Genomic DNA, 22,954 nt, shown 5'->3' with positions numbered 1-22,954 from the left:
TTTATAATATAATATTACAGTTATGATAATTAGAATGCATGTATTATGTATTTATAACACCTGGATAATGAACTTTTCACATTCTCTACTGGTTGAAATTAAGTCTCTGATTTGATGAAATACTACACCTATCCTGTGTTTATCAAATCAATACAGATTAAGGCAATTAGACAAAGAGATTAACCGGTTTTAGAGTATTTACATGATGCATAGGAAGTGTTGTGTACTGTTTTTTAAAATTATATTTCTGTATACAGTTGAAGTCAGAAGTTTACATACGCTTATGTTGGAGTCATTAACTAATGTACACTACTCTGTTATAAACACACTATTTAGTTACATATTAATGAATGTACACTACTCTGTTATAAACACACGTATTACTGTTTAGTTACATATTGATGAATGAACCCTACTCTGTTATAAACACACTATTTAGTTACATATTAATGAATGTACACTACTCTGTTATAAACACACTATTTAGTTACATATTAATGAATGTACACTACTCTGTTATAAACACACTATTTAGTTACATATTAATGAATGTACACTACTCTGTTATAAACACGTATTACTGTTTAGTTACATGTTAATGAATGTACACTACTCTGTTATAAACACACTATTTAGTTACATATTAATGAATGTACACTACTCTGTTATAAACACTTATTACTGTTTAGTTACATGTTAATGAATGTACACTACTCTGTTATAAACACGTATTACTGTTTAGTTACATATTAATGAATGTACACTACTCTGTTATAAACACACTATTTAGTTGCATATTAGTGAATGGACACTTCTCTGTTATAAACACACGTATTACTGTTTAGTTACATATTAATGAATGTACACTACTCTGTTATAAACACACGTATTACTGTTTAGTTACATATTAATGAATGTACACTACTCTGTTATAAACACACATATTACTATTTAGTTACATATTAATGAATGTACACTACTCTGTTATAAACACACTATTTAGTTGCATATTAGTGAATGGACACTTCTCTGTTATAAACACACGTATTACTGTTTAGTTACATATTAATGAATGTACACTACTCTGTTATAAACACACATATTACTATTTAGTTACATATTAATGAATGTACACTACTCTGTTATAAACACACTATTTAGTTACATATTAATGAATGTACACTACTCTGTTATAAACACACGTATTACTGTTTAGTTACATATTAATGAATGTACACTACTCTGTTATAAACACACTATTTAGTTACATATTAATGAATGTACACTACTCTGTTATAAACACACGTATTACTGTTTAGTTACATATTAATGAATGTACACTACTCTGTTATAAACACACTATTTAGTTGCATATTAGTGAATGGACACTTCTCTGTTATAAACACATGTATTACTTTTTAGTTACATGTTAATAAATGGACACTTAAGGTATTACCCTATTTTTATTTTATTTCAAAAAACATATGGACATATGACAAAAAAATATAAATCGTGTTCAATCAATTTTATTAGTGGAGTGCCTTTGTTACAACTATGAAACAGAAAGCATGTGTTGGAACATGGTAACATGCTTATTTTTAACTACCCCAAAATACCAAGATGCATGGTCAAGCGGTCAAATGATGAAAACATCAGCAGCCTCAACATCATTATAACACGTGGCCTTGATAAATAGTGAAACTCAGCACAAAAGCAATAAAGGCATTGTAATGAATGTAAGTGTAGATATGACAGCAGATAAAAATAGTCAATTATTGTCAGCTCGTGCTTGTGTGCATCTTCACTCAATGGCATCCGTTGGATTTCATTTAGCTGTTATCCCTTGTCCTAACAGTTGGATTTCATTTAGCTGTTATCCCTTGTCCTAACAGTTGGATGTCATTTAGCTGTTATCCCTTGTCCTAACAGTTGGATGTCATTTAGCTGTTATCACTTGTCCTAACAGTTGGATGTCATTTAGCTGTTATCCCTTGTCCTAACAGTTGGATGTCATTTAGCTGTTATCCCTTGTCCTAACAGTTGGATTTCATTTAGCTGTTATCCCTTGTCCTAACAGTTGGATGTCATTTAGCTGTTATCCCTTGTCCTAACAGTTGGATGTCATTTAGCTGTTATCCCTTGTCCTAACAGTTGGATGTCATTTAGCTGTTATCCCTTGTCCTAACAGTTGACACCATTTTCGTAACTTTTACTTGCTTGACACACTCTGACATACCTTTGTTTGGTTGTAGTGCGTAACAGTCGTCTTTTTATTGTGTTCCTGTCATCTTGTCATTCTTCAGTACCTTTGTGGAGTATAACGACAGTGCAGTTGCTTTATTCTGCACAGAGGGAGGGAGCGAACGTCTAACTTTGTTCATTGTGCCGACCACAAGCAACTTGTTCTCCAATGACAGTGAAGAAGTTGTCCATCGTGACATTTCTCCCCTTGCCTCATCGCCACATTCTTTGACACTCTCTCGCTCACCTGCTGCCTGATGTGTATATTTTCCCAGATATTGAAAGCCGTTCAGCATGTACAATTACACACGCTCTCACTGTGTAGCCTACTCCAAGTAGGCCAGAGTAGGCTGATGAGACTGCTTTGATTCTGTGGACGGATATAAACCTTAGGGTCAAAATGACTGCATTAGCAGTTCTAGTGTTAAGGCACAAAGGGTTCTACAAGTTGAGGTTAATCAGATTGGTACGAGGCAGTCTAAGACACATTTTAATAAGACAGTCTTCTACTCCAACCCACTCGGTTCATGCCCAAATCCTGCTGACTAAACCACTTGTAGGACCCATGGCCAAATCCTGCTGACTAAAGCACTTGTAGGACTCATGGCCAAAGAGTCTATAAGGGTAAGAGTTCTATGCCACTCCAGGTTTATAGCACACAGGGAGACACTCAAACACGTTCCTCAGGCTGTAGCAACAGATAATCTCCTTAAAGGTATTCCTCATCTCCTGACTCCTGAAGGCGTAGATCAGAGGGTCGATCACAGAGTTACACATGATGAGGATGAGGTACATGTTGAAGTGAGACATGAAGCACACACAATACAGGTTCCTGGGGCAGGAGATCATCAGGATAAGGTGGAGGAAGAAGGGTGCCCAGCAGACGATGAAGATGCCCAGGAGGATTGTGAGAGTGATGGCTCCCTTCATGCTGGCCCTCTGGTGGATGGAGTTGTACCCTGGCAGAGCCGCGATGCGCTTAACGTGGGAGCGAGCCAGCATGAACATGTGGCTGTACAGCGAGGCCATGAGCACCAGCATGGTGAAGAACATGGACACCAAGCAAATGATAACAGGGGTGGTGTCGGAGTACATGATAAAGACGATGCCGCAGCCCGTGCAGAAGGTCCAGATGGCTCCGATGATGAGAGCGGCCCTTCTATGGGTCATGATGCTGTGGTAACGCAGAGCATAGAAGATGGTCACATACCGGTCCACAGCGATGGCCAGGAGAGAACACATAGACGCCACCACTGATATACAGATCATGGAGTCAAAGACGTTGTCCATCTGACGAATAAAATGGTCGTCCACAATGAGCTGCCGGTTGGTCAGCAGGTAGATGATGATGGTCTCCCAGGCGTTGGAGACGCTGACCAGCATGTCGGCCACAGCCAGGGAACACACAAAGAAGTACATGGGGGAGTGGAGGTTCTTGTTCTTGATGATGGCGCAGATGACCAGGATGTTCTCCAAAAAACTGATAATACCCAGGATGAGGAAGACCTCTATGGCGATGTTGAGCTGCTCACAGGCCTTGGGTTTGGTGAGGAAATTAGGGGCCACAGTGGTGTTGGGGTTGTAGTACAGCTGGCTGGAGTTGGTGAACAGAGCCCACATCGGCAGAGACATGGTCGTCATTTCCTCCATAGGGTTCATCTTTATAACTTTGAGTTGACCTTCAGCTCTCTCTCTTTTCAACTCACTGGCACATTGTCAGGAGCATCCTGTTCCTATGGGGAATTAAGAGGAAGAGGATTTAGTATGAGGGACAGGAATTAACTTTAATAGATACTATACAGTGAGCTCGAAAATTTTGGGACAGTGACACATTAGTTGTTGTTTTGGCTTTGTACCCCATATTGGATGAACCATTTAAAAATTACGTCTGTTTGTCTTGTCCCGTCCCATGTATATATATTTTTCTTCGTATATATTTCGTATATATATTTTTTAGTTTTTTAAATTTCAATTTCCATCTACGGACTGAACATACTCTCCTGCAACCCGCCTTACCCAATGTGGTATGGATCTGCTATTTTTTACACTTTAGAACTGGAACCCCCATCAGCAGCTAGCCAGCTAACTAGGTACTAGCTAGTAGTCAGTTAGCCACTGCTAGCGGTCATCACCGTTAACTTGGACATCAACCAGCCTCAGCCTGGTCAATTCCTGCCAGTCTGCACAGCGCGATTTCAACCCAGAGCTTATTGGACTGCTTTTTCTCTACCTCACCTCCGGATTCCTACCGCAAGCTCTGAACCTTTACACCGGATCATCGCAGCTAGCTAGCTGCTATCCGAGTGGGTACTGTCTCTGTCCCGAAGAAAGCACCAGACAGCCTGGAGCTAGCCTCGAGCTAGGCCCGTATCCCGGGTAGCTGAAGAGGTCCATCAGCCAATTCTTGGGCGACAATATCTATTTTGCCCATTGGCCTGGTTCCTTTTACTGCCGACACGGAGCCCTGCCGATCCATCACGACTGGTCGGCCGACGTAACCGTTCGAGGGGGTTTCAACAGGCTCTTCCTTTGCGACGTCCCCCGAAGGCCCATCTACTAGCCTGCTAGCCCCGGCCTGCTAGCTATCTGAATCACCATGTCTCCAGCTCACCTAGCTACTCACTGGACCCTATGATCACTCGGCTACACATGCTTCTCCCTAATGTTAATATGCCTTGTCTATTGCTGTTTTGGTTAGTGACTATTGTCTTATTTCACTGTAGAGCCTCCAGCCCTGCTCAATATGTCTTAGTGTTAGGGTTAGGGTTAGGGTTAGCCGTCCACCCCCCACACATGTGGTGACCTCACCTGTCTTAAATGGTGACTCTAGAGACAAAACCTCTCATCGACACTCAATGCCTAGGTTTACCTCCACTGTATTCACATCCTACCATACCCTTGTCTGTACATAATGCCTTGAATATATTCTTCCGCGCCCAGAAATCTGCTCCTTTTACTCTCTGTTCCGAACTCACTAGACGACCATTTCTTATAGCCTTTAGCCATACCCTTATCCTACTCCTCCTCTGTTCCTCTGGTGATGTAGAGGTTAACCCAGGCCCTGCAGCCCCTAGCTCCACTCCCATTCCCCAGGCACTCTCATTTGTTGACTTCTGGAACCGTAAAAGTCTTGGTTTCATGCTTGTTAACATCAGAATCCTCCTCCCTAAGTTTGTTTTATTCACTGCTTTAACACACTCCGCCATCTCGGATGTCCTAGCCGTGTCTGAATCCTGGCTTAGGAAGGCCACCAAAAATCCTGAAATTTTCATCCCTAACTATAACATTTTCCGACAAGATAGAACTGCCAAAGGGGGTGGAGTTGCAATCTACTGCAGAGATAGCCAGCAGAGTTCTGTCATACTATCCAGGTCTGTGCCCAAACAATTCGAGCTTCTACTTCTAAAAATCCACCTTTCCAGAAACAATTCTCTCAACGTTGCCGCTTGTTATAGACCACCCTCTGCCCCCAGCTGTGCCCTGGACACCACATGTGAATTAATTGTCCTACATTTATCTTCAGAGTTTGCACTATTAGGTGACCTAAACTGGGACATGCTTAACACCCCGGCCGTCCTACAATCTAAACTTGACGCCCTCAATCTCACAATAATTATCAAGGAACCTACCAAGTACAACCCTAAATCCGTAACAATGGGCACCCTCTTAGATATCATCCTGGCCAACATGCCCTCTAAACACACCTGTCTTCAACCAGGATCTCAGCGATCATTGCCTCATTGCCTGTGTGCGTAATGGATCTGCGGTCAAACAACCACCCCTCATCACTGTCAAACGCTCCCTAAAACATTTCAGCGAGCAGGCCCTTCTAATCGACCTGACCCGGGTATCCTGGAAGGATATTGACCTCATCCCGTCAGTAGAGGATGCCTGGTTGCTCTTTAAAAGTGCTTTCCTCACCGTCTTAAATAAGCATGCCCCATTCAAACAATTTTGAACTAAGAACAGATATAGTTGGTCCAACCCAGACTTCATTGCCCTTGGCCAGCAAAAAAACATCCTGTGGCGTTCTGCATTAGCATCGAATAGCCCCCGCAATATGCCACTTTTCAGGGAAGTCAGGAACCAATAGTCAGTTAGGAAAGCAAAGGCTAGCTTTTCAAACAGAAATTAGCATCCTGTAACACTAATTCCAAAAAGTTTTGGGACACTGCAAAGTCCATGGAAAATGAGAGAACCTCCTCCCAGCTGTCCACTGCACTGAGGATAGGAAACATTGTCACCACCGATAAATCTACGATAATCGATAATTTCAAGAAGCATTTTTCTATTGCTGGCCATGCTGGTTCACCAACTACTTCTCAGATAGAGTTCAGTGTGTCAAATCGGAGGGCCTGTTGTCCGGTCCTCTGGCAGTCTCTGTGGGGGTGCCACAGGGTTCAATTCTTGGGCCGACTCTTTTCTCTGTATATATCAATGATGTCGCTCTTGCTGCTGGTGATTCTCTGATCCACCTCTACGCAGACGACACCATTCTGTATACATCTGGCCATTCTTTGGGCACTGTGATAACAAACCTCCAAACAAGATTTTATGCCAACTGCTTTTAAATGCAAGTAAAACTAAGTGCATGCTCTTCAACCGATTGCTGCTCCCATCCTCCCGCCCAACTAGCATTACTACTCTGGACGGTTCTGACTTAGAATATGTGGACAACTACAAATACCTAGGTGTCTGGTTGGACTGTAAACTCTCCTTCCAGACTCACATTAAGCATCTCCAATCCAAAATCAAATCTAGAATCGGCTTCCTATTTTGCAACAAAGCCTCCTTCACTCATGCTGCCAAACATACCCTCGTAAAACTGACCATCCTACTGATCCTTGACTTCTACGATGTAATTTACAAAATAGCATCCAACACTCTACTCAGCAAACTGGATGTAGTCTATCACAGTGCCATCCGTTTTGTCACCAAAGCCCCATATACTACCCACCACTGCGACCTGTATGCTCTCGTTGGCTGGCCCTCGCTTCATATTCGTCCCAAACCCACTGGTTCCAGGTCATCTATAAGTCTTTGCTAGGTAAAGCTCCGCCTTATCTCAGCTCACTGGTCACCATAGCAGCACCCACCCGTAGCACGCGCTCCAGCAGGTATATTTCACTGGTCATCCCCAAAGCAAACACTTCCTTTGGCCGCCTTTCCTTCCAGTTAGTTCTCTGCTGCCAATGACTGGAACGAATTGCAAAAATCACTGAAGCTGGAGTTTTATATCTCCCTCTTTAACTTTAAACAACATTTTCAACTGCTAGAGGTCAATAGGCCTTCCCACACGTACACTGTCAAAATATTGACACATTCAGTGACAGGTGAAATATAGAATTTTATAAGCGAGACAAACTATAAAATGGTGTGCAGGGAGAGGGTTGTAATTTCTGTCCCAGGGATGTCTATCTCTCTATCGATCAGACAAAACACTCTGATGCTGGATGAATCAGACCACATAATTTAGCCAATTGGTGGAAATGACTGGAAGGAAATAGCAGCAAATTGTTTGAGGTAGAAACAGACTTCCTACATCAATGTGTTCACCTTTAGGTTCGTGGTTGGGTTTAAAATTCACCTCACACGGCATTTGATGGAGAGAAAAAAACCTACACCACCCTGGACAGATTCATTGTTAATGTCCCTAAATCCGCCTCAGAGTAAGACAACAGTTTAAGGCATGATTTTAGGACTGGCAGGGAGAGAGAGAATACATGGATGAACAAACCAGGAGGAGAGAGAGAGAATACATGGATGAACAAACCAGGAGGAGAGAGAGAGAGAGTACATGGATTAATAAACCAGGAGGAGAGAGAGAATACACGGATGAACAAACCAGGTGGAGAGAGAGAGAGAATAGATGGATGAACAAAGCAGGAGGATAGAGAGAGAGAATACATGGATGAACAAAGCAGGAGGAGAGAGAGAGAGAGAATACATGGATGAACAAAGCAGGAGGAGAGAGAGAGAGAATAGATGGATGAACAAAGCAGGAGGAGAGAGAGAGAATACATGGTTGAACAAAGCAGGAGGGAGAGAAAGAGAATACATGGATAAACAAAGCAGGAGGAGAGAGAGAGAATAGATGGATGAACAAAGCAGGAGGAGAGAGAGAGAATACATGGTTGAACAAAGCAAGAGAGAGAGAGGGAGAATACATGGATGAACAAAGCAAGAGGAGAGAGAGAGAGAATACATGGTTGAACAAAGCAGGAGGAGAGAGAGAGAGAGAATAGATGGATGAACAAAGCAGGAGGAGAGAGAGAGAGAGAATACATGGATGAACAAAGCAAGAGGAGAGAGAGAGAGAATACATGGTTGAACAAAGCAGGAGGGAGAGAAAGAGAATACATGGATAAACAAAGCAGGAGGAGAGAGGTGTTTTGCAGGGTTTACTTGAGAAAGGAATAAACCAGCATGTTCCTCTTGGACACCTGGAGATAAATAGAGCATGATGGGACAGGGACTGAACATGTGCTCGTTTTTCCCAAACAAATAAAGCCAGGACATCACATGAGAGCTAGAAGCTTCATTACTCCTCAAGGATGTCTTCTTTTAAAGAGATCCCAGCTGCTCAGCCCTACCCATTCCTCTCTTGGTCCGTAATCAGTAATATTTTCAGAGTATGAGTACTGATTTAGGTTCAGTTGAGCTGTTTAGATATAAGATAAGACTAGTGGACATGACCCTAGATCAGCACTATTCTGAGAGAATATCTAAATACTGTGTGGCGTACATCAGGTCAGCCACCAGGGGGAGACCCGTCGAGGCTTGGTGACAGACGGAGTATATATCACGAGGAGATGGCTCCATCTGCTGGACGTGCCAGGCCTCGACGGGCTCTCCGGCCAGGACTAATTGGGGCTGATTGGGGATTGGTGAGTAATCAAGGGCTGATTGCTCACCAGCTGTACAACTCCCATCAAGCTGCCAGAAGGGCAGCATACAAGGGAGAGACAGGTGGAGGATAGGACTCCCGTATAGTTGGGGACGGTACCAGAGGTAACATGAGGGAGTTCAGTTTTTGATCCCCACAGGATACAGCAAGACCTGGAGCCCAGAAGACGGTATCCCGGAGAGGGTCTCATGGGGGAGACCTATTATTTTCTTTTAGACTATTATTTTAATAAACACCTTTGAAACTGAGCTATCCAACTCTGTCTGTGTCTGATCTGTGTAAACGTTTTGAACCAATCCCCTGGTCTGCCACAACTGATGGATCATTCCATTGTGATATATCCCCCTATCAGCCCTAAATCTCTCTAAAACCTCCCCTTTCATCCCTTCATCTCTCTAATATCTACATGTCAGCCATAAATCTCTCAACAATCTCCAATATCTGCCCTTTACCTCTCTAAGATCTCACCTTTTAGTCCTACATCTCTAATATCTCCCTGTCAGCCATCTATCTCTCTAATATCTCACTGAAAACCTAAATCTCTCTAATATCTCCCCTTTCTGCCCGTTATCTCTCTAATATCTCACTGTCAGCCCTGAATCTCTCTAACATCTCCAATATCAGGCCATAATCTCTCTAAAATCTCCACTTTCAGCCCTAAATCTCTCGAATATCTCCCTGTCAGCTCAAAATATCTCTAAAATCTCCCTGTCAGCCCTAAATCGCTCTAATATCTCCCCTTTCAGCCCTACATCTCTCTACAATCTCCCATTTTAGACTTAAATCACCCTAAAATCTCACCGCCAGCCCTAAATCTCTCTAATATCACAAATATCAGCCAATCTCTCTAATATCTCCCTGTCAGCCCTAAATCTCTCAAATATCTCCAATATCTGCCCTTTACCTCTCTAACATCTCCCCTTATAGTCCTACATCTCTCTAATATCTCCCTTTCAGCCCTAAATCTCTCTAAAATATCCCATTTCAGCATTACATCTCTAATATCTCCCTGTCACCCCCAAATATTTCTAATATCTGCCTTTCAGCCAACATCTCTCTAATATCGCCAATATCAGCCCTAAATCTCTCTAATATCTCCCTGTCAGCCCTAAATATCTCTAATATCTCCTAAATCAGCCCTTAATCTCTCTTATATCTCCACTTTCAGCCTTATATCTCTATAATACCTCCCCTTTCAGACCTAAATCTCGCTAATATCTCCTTGTCAGCCCTACATCTCTCATATCTCCAATATCAGCCATTAATCTCTCTAATATCTCCCCTTTTAGCCCTACATCTCTTTAACATCTCCATGTATGCCCTATATCCCTCTAATAACTCCCTGTCAGCCCTACTTATCTCTAATGTATCCCTGTCAGCCCTAAATCTCTCAAATATCTCCAATATCAGCCCTTAATTGCTCTAAAATCGTCCCTTTCAACCCTATATCTCTACAATATCTCCCCTTTCAGTACTTAATCTCTCTAATATCTCCCCTTTTAGACCTACATTTCTCTAATATCTCCCTGTAAGCCCTAAATATCTCCAATGTCAGTACTTAATGTCTCTATCTCCCCTTTTAGCCCTATATCTCTCAAATATCTCCAATGTCAGATGTAAATCTTTCTAATATCTCCCTGTCAGCTCTACATCTCTCTAATATCTCCCCTTTCCTCCCTTCAACTCTCTAAAATCTCAATGTCAGCCCTAAATATCTCCAGTATCTGCACTACATTTCTCTAATATCTCCCATCCTTAATCGTTCTAATTTCTGCCTGTCAGCTCTAAATCGAAGTCTGTAGTTCATCTACACTACCCTGGCCTGCACTAAGAGACCTGGCTGTCTGTAGTTCATCTACACTACCCTGGCCTGCACTAAGAGACCTGGCTGTCTGCTTTCTGTCTTCCACACCTCTCTCTCTCTCTCTCTCTCTCTCTCTCTCTCTCTCTCTCTCTCTCTCTCTCTCTCTCTCTCTCTCTCTCTCTCTCTCTCTCTCTCTCTCTCTCTCTCTCTCTCTCTCTCTCTCTCTCTCTCTCTCTCTCTCTCTCTCTCTCTCTCTCTCTCTCTCTCTCTCTCTCTCTCTCTCTCAATTCAATTCAATTCAAGGGGCTTTATTGGCATGGGAAACATGTGTTAACATTGCCAAAGCAAGTGAGGTAGATAATATACAAAAGTGAAATAAACAATACAAATTAACAGTAAACATTACACATACAGAAGTTTCAAAGCAATAAAGACATTACAAGTGTCATATTATATATATATACAGTGTTGTAGCAATGTACAAATGGTTAAAGCACACAAGTTAAAATAAATAAACATAAATATGGGTTGTATTTACAATGGTGTTTGTTCTTCACTGGTTGCCCTTTTCTTGTGGCAACAGGTCACAAATCTTGCTGCTGTGATGGCACACTGTGGAATTTCACCCAGTAGATATGGGAGTTTATCATAATTGGATTTGGTTTCGAATTCTTTGTGGATCTGTGTAATCTGAGGGAAATATGTGTCTCTAATATGGTCATACATTGGGCAGGAGGTTAGGAAGTGCAGCTCAGTTTCCACCTCATTTTGTGGGCAGTGTGCACATAGCCTGTCTTCTCTTGAGAGCCATGTCTGCCTACGGCGGCCTTTCTCAATAGCAAGGCTATGCTCACTGAGTCTGTACATAGTCAAAGCTTTCCTTAAGTTTGGGTCAGTCACAGTGGTCAGGTATTCTGCCACTGTGTACTCTCTGTTTAGGGCCAAATAGCATTCTAGTTTGCTCTGTTTTTTTGTTAATTCTTTCCAATGTGTCAAGTAATTATCTTTTTGTTTTCTCATGATTTGGTTGGGTCTAATTGTGCTGCTGTCCTGGGGCTCTGTGGGGTGTGTTTGTGTTTGTGAACAGAGCCTCAGGACCAGCTTGCTTAGGGGACTCTTCTCCAGGTTCATCTCTCTGTAGGTGATGGCTTTGTTATGGAAGGTTTGGGAATCGCTTCCTTTTAGGTGGTTGTAGAATTTAACGGCTCTTTTCTGGATTTTGATAATTAGTGGGTATCGGCCTAATTCTGCTCTGCATGCATTATTTGGTGTTCTACGTTGTACACGGAGGATATTTTTGCAGAATTCTGCATGCAGAGTCTCAATTTGGTGTTTGTCCCATTTTGTGAAATCTTGGTTGGTGAGCGGACCCCAGACCTCACAACCATAAAGGGCAATGGGCTCTATGACTGATTCAAGTATTTTTAGCCAGATCCTAATTGGTATGTTGAAATTTATGTTCCTTTTGATGGCATAGAATGCCCTTCTTGCCTTGTCTCTCAGATCGTTCACAGCTTTGTGGAAGTTACCTGTGGTGCTGAGGTTTAGGCCGAGGTATGTATAGTTTTTTGTGTGCTCTAGGGCAACGGTGTCTAGATGGAATTTGTGGTCCTGGCGACTGGACCTTTTTTGGAACACCATTATTTTGGTCTTACTGAGATTTACTGTCAGGGCCCAGGTCTGACAGAATCTGTGCAGAAGATCTAGGTGCTGCTGTAGGCCCTCCTTGGTTGGTGACAGAAGCACCAGATCATCAGCAAACAGTAGACATTTGACTTCGGATTCTAGTAGGGTGAGGCCAGGTGCTGCAGACTGTTCTAATGCCCTTCGCCAATTCGTTGATATATATGTTGAAGAGGGTGGGGCTTAAGCTGCATCCCTGTCTCACCCCACGACCCTGTGTGAAGAAATGTGTGTGTTTTTTGCCAATTTTAACCGCACACTTGTTGTTTGTGTACATGGATTTTATAATGTCGTATGTTTTTCCCCCAACACCACTTTCCATCAATTTGTATAGCAGACCCTCTCTCTCTCTCTCTCTCTCTCTCTCTCTCTCTCTCTCTCTCTCTCTCTCTCTCTCTCTCTCTCTCTCTCTCTCTCTCTCTCTCTCTCTCTCTCTCTCTCTCTCTCTCTCTCTCTCTCTCTCTCTCTCTCTCTCTCTCTCTCTCTCTCTCTCTCTCTCTCTCTCTCTCTCTCTCTCTCTCTCTCTCTCTCTCTCTCTCTCTCTCTCTCTCTCTCTCTTTGAATCTCTATACATTACTAGTAACAGGTTGTCAACAGCATTAGTATCATGTTTGGTACTTGGCCTCCATCTCTCTCCCTTCCTCAGGTCTCTCATCCATCTCTCCTCAATCCTCTACTATTCTATTTAAATACGTCCCTCCATCTCTCTCCCTTCCTCAGGTCTCTCATCCATCTCTCCTCAATCCTCTACTATTCTTTTTAAATGGGAGCCCACATCTCTCTCCTCCCAATTTGTCCCAACAGGCTTTGAACATTGACTCGCTGTTGAGCCTCTGTCTGGACCCACCCAACCCCCACTCCGACTTCCTCACACCCACGCACTGAACCGCTGACTCAAGCTCGCAGGCACACAGAACCACAGAGAGCAGACAGAGATCTACAAACCATGTTATTTTATGAAATAGTCTGGCTGAATGGCAGACAAGCAAGTTAATGAAAGAGTAATTGTCTGGGTAACTCTACTGGTAGTGTAGGTGTCTAGGATGGTAACTATACTGGTAGTGTAGGTGTCTAGGATGGTAACTCTACTGATAGTGTAGGTGTCTAGGATGGTAACTCTACTGGTAGTGTAGGTGTCTAGGTAACTATACTGGTAGTGTAGGTGTCTAGGATGGTAACTATACTGGTAGTGTAGGTGTCTAGGATGGTAACTCTACTGGTAGGGTAGGTGTCTAGGATGGTAACTCTACTGATAGTGTAGGTGTCTAGGATGGTAACTCTACTGGTAGTGTAGGTGTCTAGGATGGTAACTCTACTGGTAGTGTAGGTGTCTAGGATGGTAACTATACTGGTAGTGTAGGTGTCTAGGATGGTAACTATACTGGTAGTGTAGGTGTCTAGGATGGTAACTCTACTGGTAGTGTAGGTGTCTAGGATGGTAACTCTACTGGTAGTGTAGGTGTCTAGGATGGTAACTCTACTGGTAGTGTAGGTGTCTAGGATGGTAACTCTACTGGTAGTGTAGGTGTCTAGGATGGTAACTCTACTGGTAGTGTAGGTGTCTAGGATGGTAACTCTACTGGTAGTGTAGGTGTCTAGGATGGTAACTCTACTGGTAGTGTAGGTGTCTAGGATGGTAACTCTACTGGTAGTGTAGGTGTCTAGGATGGTAACTCGACTGGTAGTGTAGGTGTCTAGGATGGTAACTCTACTGGTAGTGTAGGTGTCTAGGATGGTAACTCTATTGGTAGTGTAGGTGTCTAGGGTGGTAACTCTACTGGTAGTGTAGGTGTCTAGGATGGTAACTCTACTGGTAGTGTAGGTGTCTAGGATGGTAACTCTACTGGTAGTGTAGGTGTCTAGGATGGTAACTCTACTGGTAGTGTAGGTGTCTAGGATGGTAACTCTACTGGTAGTGTAGGTGTCTAGGATGGTAACTCTACTGGTAGTGTAGGTGTCTGAGGGTGGTAACTCTACTGATAGTGTAGGTGTCTAGGATGGTAACTTTACTGGTAGTGTAGGTGTCTAGGTAACTATACTGGTAGTGTAGGTGTCTAGGATGGTAACTCTACTGGTAGTGTAGGTGTCTAGGTAACTCTACTGGTAGTGTAGGTGTCTAGGATGGTAACTCTACTGGTAGTGTAGGTGTCTAGGTAACTATACTGGTAGTGTAGGTGTCTAGGATGGGTCTCTACTGGTAGTGTAGGTGTCTAGGTAACTCTACTGGTAGTGTAGGTGCCTAGGATGGTAACTCTACTGGTAGTGTAGGTGTCTAGGTAACTCTACTGGTAGGGTAGGTGTCTAGGATGGTAACTCTACTGGTAGTGTAGGTGTCTAGGATGGTAACTCTACTGGTAGTGTAGGTGTCTAGGATGGTAACTCTACTGGTAGTGTAGGTGTCTAGGATGGTAACTCTACTGGTAGTGTAGGTGTAGGTGTCTAGGATGGTAACTCTACTGGTAGTGTAGGTGTCTAGGGTGGTAACTCTACTGGTAGTGTAGGTGTCTAGGGTGGTAACTCTACTGATAGTGTAGGTGTCTAGGTAACTCTACTGGTAGGGTAGGTGTCTAGGATGGTAACTCTACTGATAGGGTAGGTGTCTAGGGTGGTAACTCTACTGGTAGTGTAGGTGTCTAGGATGGTAACTCTACTGATAGGGTAGGTGTCTAGGTAACTCTACTGGTAGTGTAGGTGTCTAGGATGGTAACTATACTGATAGGGTAGGTGTCTAGGTAACTCTACTGGTAGGGTAGGTGTCTAGGTAACTCTATTGGTAGTGTAGGTGTCTAGGATGGTAACTCTACTGGTAGGGTAGGTGTCTAGGATGGTAACTCTACTGGTAGTGTAGGTGTCTAGGGTGGTAACTCTACTGGTAGTGTAGGTGTCTAGGATGGTAACTCTACTGGTAGTGTAGGTGTCTAGGGTGGTAACTCTACTGGTAGTGTAGGTGTCTAGGTAACTCTACTGGTAGTGTAGGTGTCTAGGATGGTAACTCTACTGGTAGTGTAGGTGTCTAGGTAACTCTACTGGTAGTGTAGGTGTCTAGGATGGTAACTCTACTGGTAGTGTAGGTGTCTAGGATGGTAACTCTACTGGTAGTGTAGGTGTCTAGGATGGTAACTCTACTGGTAGTGTAGGTGTCTAGGATGGTAACTCTACTGGTAGGGTAGGTGTCTAGGATGGTAACTCTATTGGTAGTGTAGGTGTCTAGGATGGTAACTCTACTGGTAGTGTAGGTGTCTAGGTAACTCTACTGGTAGTGTAGGTGTCTAGGATGGTAACTCTACTGGTAGTGTAGGTGTCTAGGATGGTAACTCTACTGGTAGTGTAGGTGTCTAGGATGGTAACTCTACTGATAGTGTAGGTGTCTAGGATGGTAACTCTACTGGTAGGGTAGGTGTCTAGGATGGTAACTCTACTGGTAGTGTAGGTGTCTAGGATGGTAACTCTACTGATAGTGTAGGTGTCTAGGATGGTAACTCTACTGGTAGGGTAGGTGTCTAGGTAACTCTACTGGTAGTGTAGGTGTCTAGGATGGTAACTCTACTGGTAGTGTAGGTGTCTAGGTAACTCTACTGGTAGTGTAGGTGTCTAGGATGGTAACTCTACTGGTAGTGTAGGTGTCTAGGTAACTCTACTGGTAGGGTAGGTGTCTAGGATGGTAACTCTACTGATAGTGTAGGTGTCTAGGATGGTAACTCTACTGGTAGTGTAGGTGTCTAGGTAACTATACTGGTAGTGTAGGTGTCTAGGATGGTAACTCTAATGGTAGTGTAGGTGTCTAGGATGGTAACTCTACTGGTAGTGTAGGTGTCTAGGATGGTAACTCTACTGATAGTGTAGGTGTCTAGGATGGTAACTCTACTGGTAGGGTAGGTGTCTAGGATGGTAACTCTACTGGTAGTGTAGGTGTCTAGGATGGTAACTCTACTGATAGTGTAGGTGTCTAGGATGGTAACTCTACTGGTAGGGTAGGTGTCTAGGTAACTCTACTGGTAGTGTAGGTGTCTAGGATGGTAACTCTACTGGTAGTGTAGGTGTCTAGGTAACTCTACTGGTAGTGTAGGTGTCTAGGATGGTAACTCTACTGGTAGTGTAGGTGTCTAGGTAACTCTACTGGTAGGGTAGGTGTCTAGGATGGTAACTCTACTGATAGTGTAGGTGTCTAGGATGGTAACTTTACTGGTAGTGTAGGTGTCTAGGTAACTATACTGGTAGTGTAGGTGTCTAGGATGGTAACTCTACTGGTAGTGTAGGTGTCTAGGTAACTATACTGGTAGTGTAGGTGTCTAGGATGGTAACTCTACTGGTAGTGTAGGTGTCTAGGTAACTATACTGGTAGTGTAGGTGTCTAGGATGGTAACTCTACTGGTAGTGTAGGTGTCTAGGTAACTCTACTGGTAGTGTAGGTGCCTAGGATGGTAACTCTACTGGTAGTGTAGGTGTCTAGGTAACTCTACTGGTAGGGTAGGTGTCTAGGATGGTAACTCTACTGATAGTGTAGGTGTCTAGGATGGTAACTTTACTGGTAGTGTAGGTGTCTAGGTAACTATACTGGTAGTGTAGGTGTCTAGGATGGTAACTCTACTGGTAGTGTAGGTGTCTAGGTAACTATACTGGTAGTGTAGGTGTCTAGGATGGTAACTCTACTGGTAGTGTAGGTGTCTAGGATGGTAACTCTACTGGTAGTGTAGGTGTCTAGGATGGTAACTCTACTGGTAGTGTAGATGTCTAGGATGGTAACTATACTGGTAGTGTAGGTGTCTAGGATGGTAACTCTACTGGTAGTGTAGGTGTCTAGGATGGTAACTCTACTGGTAGTGTAGGTGTCTAGGATGGTAACTCTACTGGTAGTGTAGGTGTCTAGGATGGTAACTCTACTGGTAGTGTAGGTGTCTAGGATGGTAACTCTACTGGTAGGGTAGGTGTCTAGGATGGTAACTCTACTGGTAGTGTAGGTGTCTAGGATGGTAACTCTATTGGTAGTGTAGGTGTCTAGGATGGTAACTCTACTGGTAGTGTAGATGTCTAGGATGGCTTAGTCAAGTGTATGTGTATGTAAACGTCTGACCCACTGGAATTGTGATACAGTGAATTATAAATGAAATAATCTGTCTGTAAACAATTGTAGGAAAAATGACTTGTGTCATGCACAAAGTAGATGTCCTAACCGACTTGCCAAAACTATAGTTTGTTAACAAGAAATTTGTGGAGTGGTTGAAAAACAAGTTTTAATGACTCCAACCTAACCGTATGTAAACTGTATATAAACTTCCGACTTCAACTGTAGGTGTGGTTTCTTGACAAAGACCATAAGAGTAGCCACACACCATCTCCGACGCAGGTACACCTCTGACATCGCCTGAACAGAAGGCAATGATAAGCTATTGTTTTTTTTCGGCTATCAACGGTTACCGCTGATCTGAGTGATTCCTGGCCTTACTAAAACCTCTGTTAGTGATGGTTGTACAGTTATTTTTGCATAGCATTGATAATAGCACATTCGGAAATGACTGTGTTCATGACTGATCATTATTTACTTATATTTGATACTTGAGTCATTTACTCTTATTTATGCATTAATCTTAAGACAGCTAGGTGAACAACAACATATCACAATCATAGAAAGTACATTTTCACTCAACAAAGTCTTTATCAGTCAGAGCTAGTAGGAAGAGATAAGTACCTTTTTTTACTCTGTGGTAGTTATTTAAGATACATTTCAAAGAGGTAGGGTTTCAGACATTTTCAGAAGATTGGCAGACAGGAACTCCGCTATCCTTTAGACTTTAGTGGGAAGCTTGTTCCACCATTGGGGTGCCAGGACAAAGAAGAGCTTGGACTGGGTTGAGCGGGAGGTGCCCTTCCGTAGGGTTGGGAGGGCCCAGAGACCATGGGTGTAGGGTTTCCCTTGTTGCACCAGGGTCCTGAAGACTGGAAGCTAATGGAGAGGAACGGTGTGAGACGGGAGAACTTTGGAAGGTTGAACACCAGGCAGGCTTCTGAGTTTTGGATAAGTTGCAGAGGTTTGATGGAACAAACAGGGAGCCCAGCCAACAGAGTTGCAATAGTCTAGAAGGTAGACGTCCTGCAACGCTTACTGTGTGAGGAAAGGTTGTGCTCTACGGATGTTGTAGAGAATGAACCTGCAGGAGCGAGTCACTGCTTTGATGTTTGCAGAGAATGACAAGGTGTTGTCCAGGGTCACGGTTCTTTGCACTCTGGGAGGGGGATACTGTGGAGTTGTTGATTGTTAATCGTTAAGGTCTTGGAGTGAGCAGGCCTTCCCTGGGAGGAAGAGGTTGAGGGCCAATATCCAAGTTGAGATGTCTGCCAGGCACGCAGAGATGCGTCACCACTTTTCAATATACACTACATGCACATCTCATTCCAAAATCATGAGCATTAATATGGAGTTGGTGTCCCCTTTGCTGCCCCCCTTTGCTGCTATAACAGTCCTCCACTCTTTCTTTTTTTAACCATTATTTAACTAAGCAAGCCAGTTAGGAGCATTTTTTTTTTTTTCAATGACGGCCTAGGAACAGTGGGTTAACTGTCTTGTTCAGGGGCAGAACTACAGATTTTTACCTTGTCAGCTCAGGGATTCGAACTTGCAACCTTTCGGTTACTAGTCCAACGCTCTAACCACTAGGCTACCTGCCACCTTCTGGGAAGGCTTTCCACTAGATGTTGGAACATTGCTGCGGGGACTTGCTTTCATTCAGCGACAAGACCATTAGTGAGGTCAGGCACTGATGTTGTGCGATTAGGCCTGGCTCGCAGTCGGCGTTCCAATTCATCCCAAAGGTGTCCGATGGGGTTGAGGTCAGGTCTCAGTGCAGGCCAGTCAAGTTCTTCCACACCGATCTCGACAAACCATTTCTGGATAGTCCTCGTTTTGTGAGCATGGGCATTGTCATGCTGAAACTCTTGGAGAAAGGACCTTCCCCATATTTGGAAGCACAGAATCGTCTAGAATGTCATTGTATGCTGTAGCATTAAGATTTCCCGTCACTGGAACTAAGGGGCCTGAACCATGAAAAACAGCCCCAGAACAGCGTGATTCATCCTTCCAGAGAACGCGTTTCCACTGCGCCATTGTCCAATGGTGGCGAGCTTTACACCACTCCAGCAGACGCTCGGCATTGCGCATAGTGATATTACGTTTGCATTTCATGAAGCTCTCTGAACAGCTCTTGTGCTGACGTTGCTTTCAGAGGCAGTTTGGAATTCAGTAGTGTTGCAACTGAGGACAGATGATTTTTACGCACTACACGCTTCAGCACTCGGTGATCATGTTCTGTTTTTGTGGCCTACCACTTCGCCGGCTGAGTGGTGGTTGCTCCTAGACGTTTGCACTTCACAATCGTAGTACTTCCAGTTGACCAGGTCAGCTCTAGCAGGACAGAAATTAGAAACATCCCATGACAGTGCCACATTGAAAGTCACTGAGCTGTCCAGTAAGGCCATTCATTCTACTGCCAATTTTTTGTATTTATTATGGATCCCCATTAGCTGCTGCGAAAGCATCCTGGGGTCCAGCAAAATTAAGGCAGTTTATACAATTTTAAAAACATTACAATACATTCACAGATTTCACAACACACTGTGTGCCCTCAGGCCCCTACTCCACCACTACCACATATCTACAGTACTAAATCCATGTGTATGTATAGTGTGTGTGTGTGTGTGTGTGTGTGTGTGTGTGTGTGTGTGTGTGTGTGTGTGTGTGTGTGTGTGTGTGTGTGTGTGTGTGTGTGTGTGTGTGTGTGTGTGTGTGTGTGTGTGTGTGTGTGTGTGTGTGTGTGTGTGTGTGTGTGTGTGTGTGTGTGTATATGCACGTGTCTGTGCCAATGTTTCTGTTGCTTCACAGTCCCCGTTGTTCCATAAGGTGTATTATAATCTGTTTTTTAAATCTGACGGCAGCCAGAGGCGAGCTGACAGAGTGTACTTGGTAAATGACACACAAGAGCCCACGGAGGGCTAAATCTGATTCTACTGCTGCATCAGTTACCTGATGTGGAATAGAGTTCCATGTAGTCATGGCTCTATGTAGTACTGTGCTCCTCACATAGTCTGTTCTGGACTTAGGGACTATGAAGAGACCTCTTGTGGCATGTCTTGTGGGTTATGCATGGGTGTCTGAGCTGTGTGCCAGTAGTTTAGAAAGACAGCTCGGTTCATTCAACATGTCAATACCTCTCATAAATAAAAGTAGTGATGAAGTCAATCTCTCCTCTACTGAAATAGCTTCCTGAAAAAGCCGAATCCACTCATTTGAAGGGGTGTTGACATACTTTTGTGTATATGGTGTAGTTATAATAATGATACTAGTAAAACAATGTCATATTTTGTATTATCAGCAAACTAATCTATGATATTGATGACCATGTTCTGAGACATGTGATAGAGCAAAGCATTACAAACAGTATGTTATTCTCTATAGATCTCTCTATAATAGATCAACTCTCCAATACATTATTCTCTATAGATCTCTCTATAATAGATCAACTCTCCAATACATTATTCTCTATAGATCTCTCTATAATAGATCAACTCTCCAATACATTATTGTCTATAGATCTCTCTATAATAGATCAACTCTCCAGTACATTTATTCTCTATAGATCTCTCTATAATAGCTCAACTCTCCAATACATTATTCTCTATAGATCTCTCTATAATAGATCAATTCTCCAATACATTATTCTCTATAGATCTCTCTATAATAGATCAACTCTCCAATACATTATTCTCTATAGATCTCTCTATAATAGATCAACTCTCCAATACATTATTCTCTATAGATCTCTCTATAATAGATCAACTCTCCAGAACATTATTCTCTATAGATCTCTCTATAATAGATCAACTCTCCAATACATTATTCTCTATAGATCTCTCTATAATAGATCAACTCTCCAGAACATTATTCTCTATAGATCTCTCTATAATAGATCAACTCTCCAGTACATTTATTCTCTATAGATCTCTCTATAATAGATCAACTCTCCAATACATTATTCTCTATAGATCTCTCTATAATAGATCAACTCCCCAGAACATTTATTCTCTATAGATCTCTCTATAATAGATCAACTCTCCAGAACATTTATTCTCTATAGATCTCTCTATAATGGATCAACTCTCCCGTAGGAGTTGCTGCCTAGCCTATAGTTGGTGTATTTTTATAGTGGATATAACACTGAAGATCTGATATTGTTTCAAAGGTACAAATTTAACTTATTTTGTAAGGTTTGTCCATATTGAAAATGTGTTACAATGATGACATTATCCTCTTTTTGAAATTTCACTATTAAAATCCATTTATTTTCCATGAAGATTCCAAGTCACAATATATTATTATTATATATTATATTTATATTAATATATTTATATATATATAATATATTGACAACATCTTTGAAGCTACATTGCTTCAACCAGTTTGTGCCCGGTGGGCAGCACCCATAAAATGTAATTTGTGGAGCGCTCACCTTCGGGCTGCATGCTGCTTGCTGAAGCTGGATTGAATCCGTTATAGCCGGTAGCCGGTATAGCAGCTTGCCAGAGCTTGATTTAGCAATGGACAATCCCCTTCTGATTCTAGCGCGAGGAGAGACTGCCAGCAGTAACTGGTCGGATGGATGGAACAGGGAATGAGAGCATTCCTGGATGTATAAATAGATGACGAGGGATCCTCCTCTCTCTCCTCTGCATTGCTCTGTTTCAACGATATGATACGTTCTCCTCCAGCTCATCGACCCTCCTCTGTGTTGCTCTGTGTCAATTATATGATACGTTCTCCTCCAGCTCATCGACGTAGCTCAACACGTAGACTAACCTGCTGCAGGGAGCAGAGAGATCCTTTTTGGTAGCTCAACACGTAGACTAACTTGCTGCAGGGAGCAGAGAGATCCTTTTTGGTAGCTCAACACGTAGACTAACTTGCTGCAGGGAGCAGAGAGATCCTTTTTGGTAGCTCAACACGTAGACTAACTTGCTGCAGGGAGCAGAGAGATCCTTTTTGGTAGCTCAACACGTAGACTAACTTGCTGCAGGGAGCAGAGAGATCCTGGTTTGTTCATGTTCTACACACAGACAAGACACCTCATGAAGCAATTCATTCAAGTCATGAAATTATTTTATTATTATTTGGTACTTTAGTGTACAAAGGAAACAAATAAATAATTATTTTAGAACAATCCAAATGCAGCATCATGTTTTAAGATGAGGAAGATTGGGGTTTGCAAAATTATGTCTCACATTTATTTACCATAAAGTCAATCTGGTCAATTACTATCATATATATTCACTCC

General features: G+C 42.8%; 1 protein-coding gene across 1 annotated transcript; it reads right to left on the bottom strand.

Annotated features, from left to right (window-relative positions):
- Positions 1–1,510: 1,510 nt before the first annotated feature.
- Positions 1,511–22,549, bottom strand: LOC139555363 (melanocortin receptor 5-like). Its single transcript, XM_071369089.1, has 2 exons — positions 22,133–22,549; positions 1,511–3,974 (listed from the first exon to the last, which is right to left on the bottom strand). Exon 2 carries the CDS (start codon positions 3,898–3,900, stop codon positions 2,875–2,877), a length of 1,026 nt encoding a protein of 341 aa, XP_071225190.1. The 5' UTR covers positions 3,901–3,974; positions 22,133–22,549; the 3' UTR covers positions 1,511–2,874.
- Between the last annotated feature and the right edge of the window lie 405 nt (positions 22,550–22,954).

This window comes from Salvelinus alpinus, chromosome 26 (assembly GCF_045679555.1).
Source record: "Salvelinus alpinus chromosome 26, SLU_Salpinus.1, whole genome shotgun sequence".
Taxonomy (NCBI): domain Eukaryota; kingdom Metazoa; phylum Chordata; class Actinopteri; order Salmoniformes; family Salmonidae; genus Salvelinus; species Salvelinus alpinus.
The sequence above is the reverse complement of the archived record's forward strand: the minus strand, read 5'-3'. Positions and strand labels throughout refer to the sequence as shown.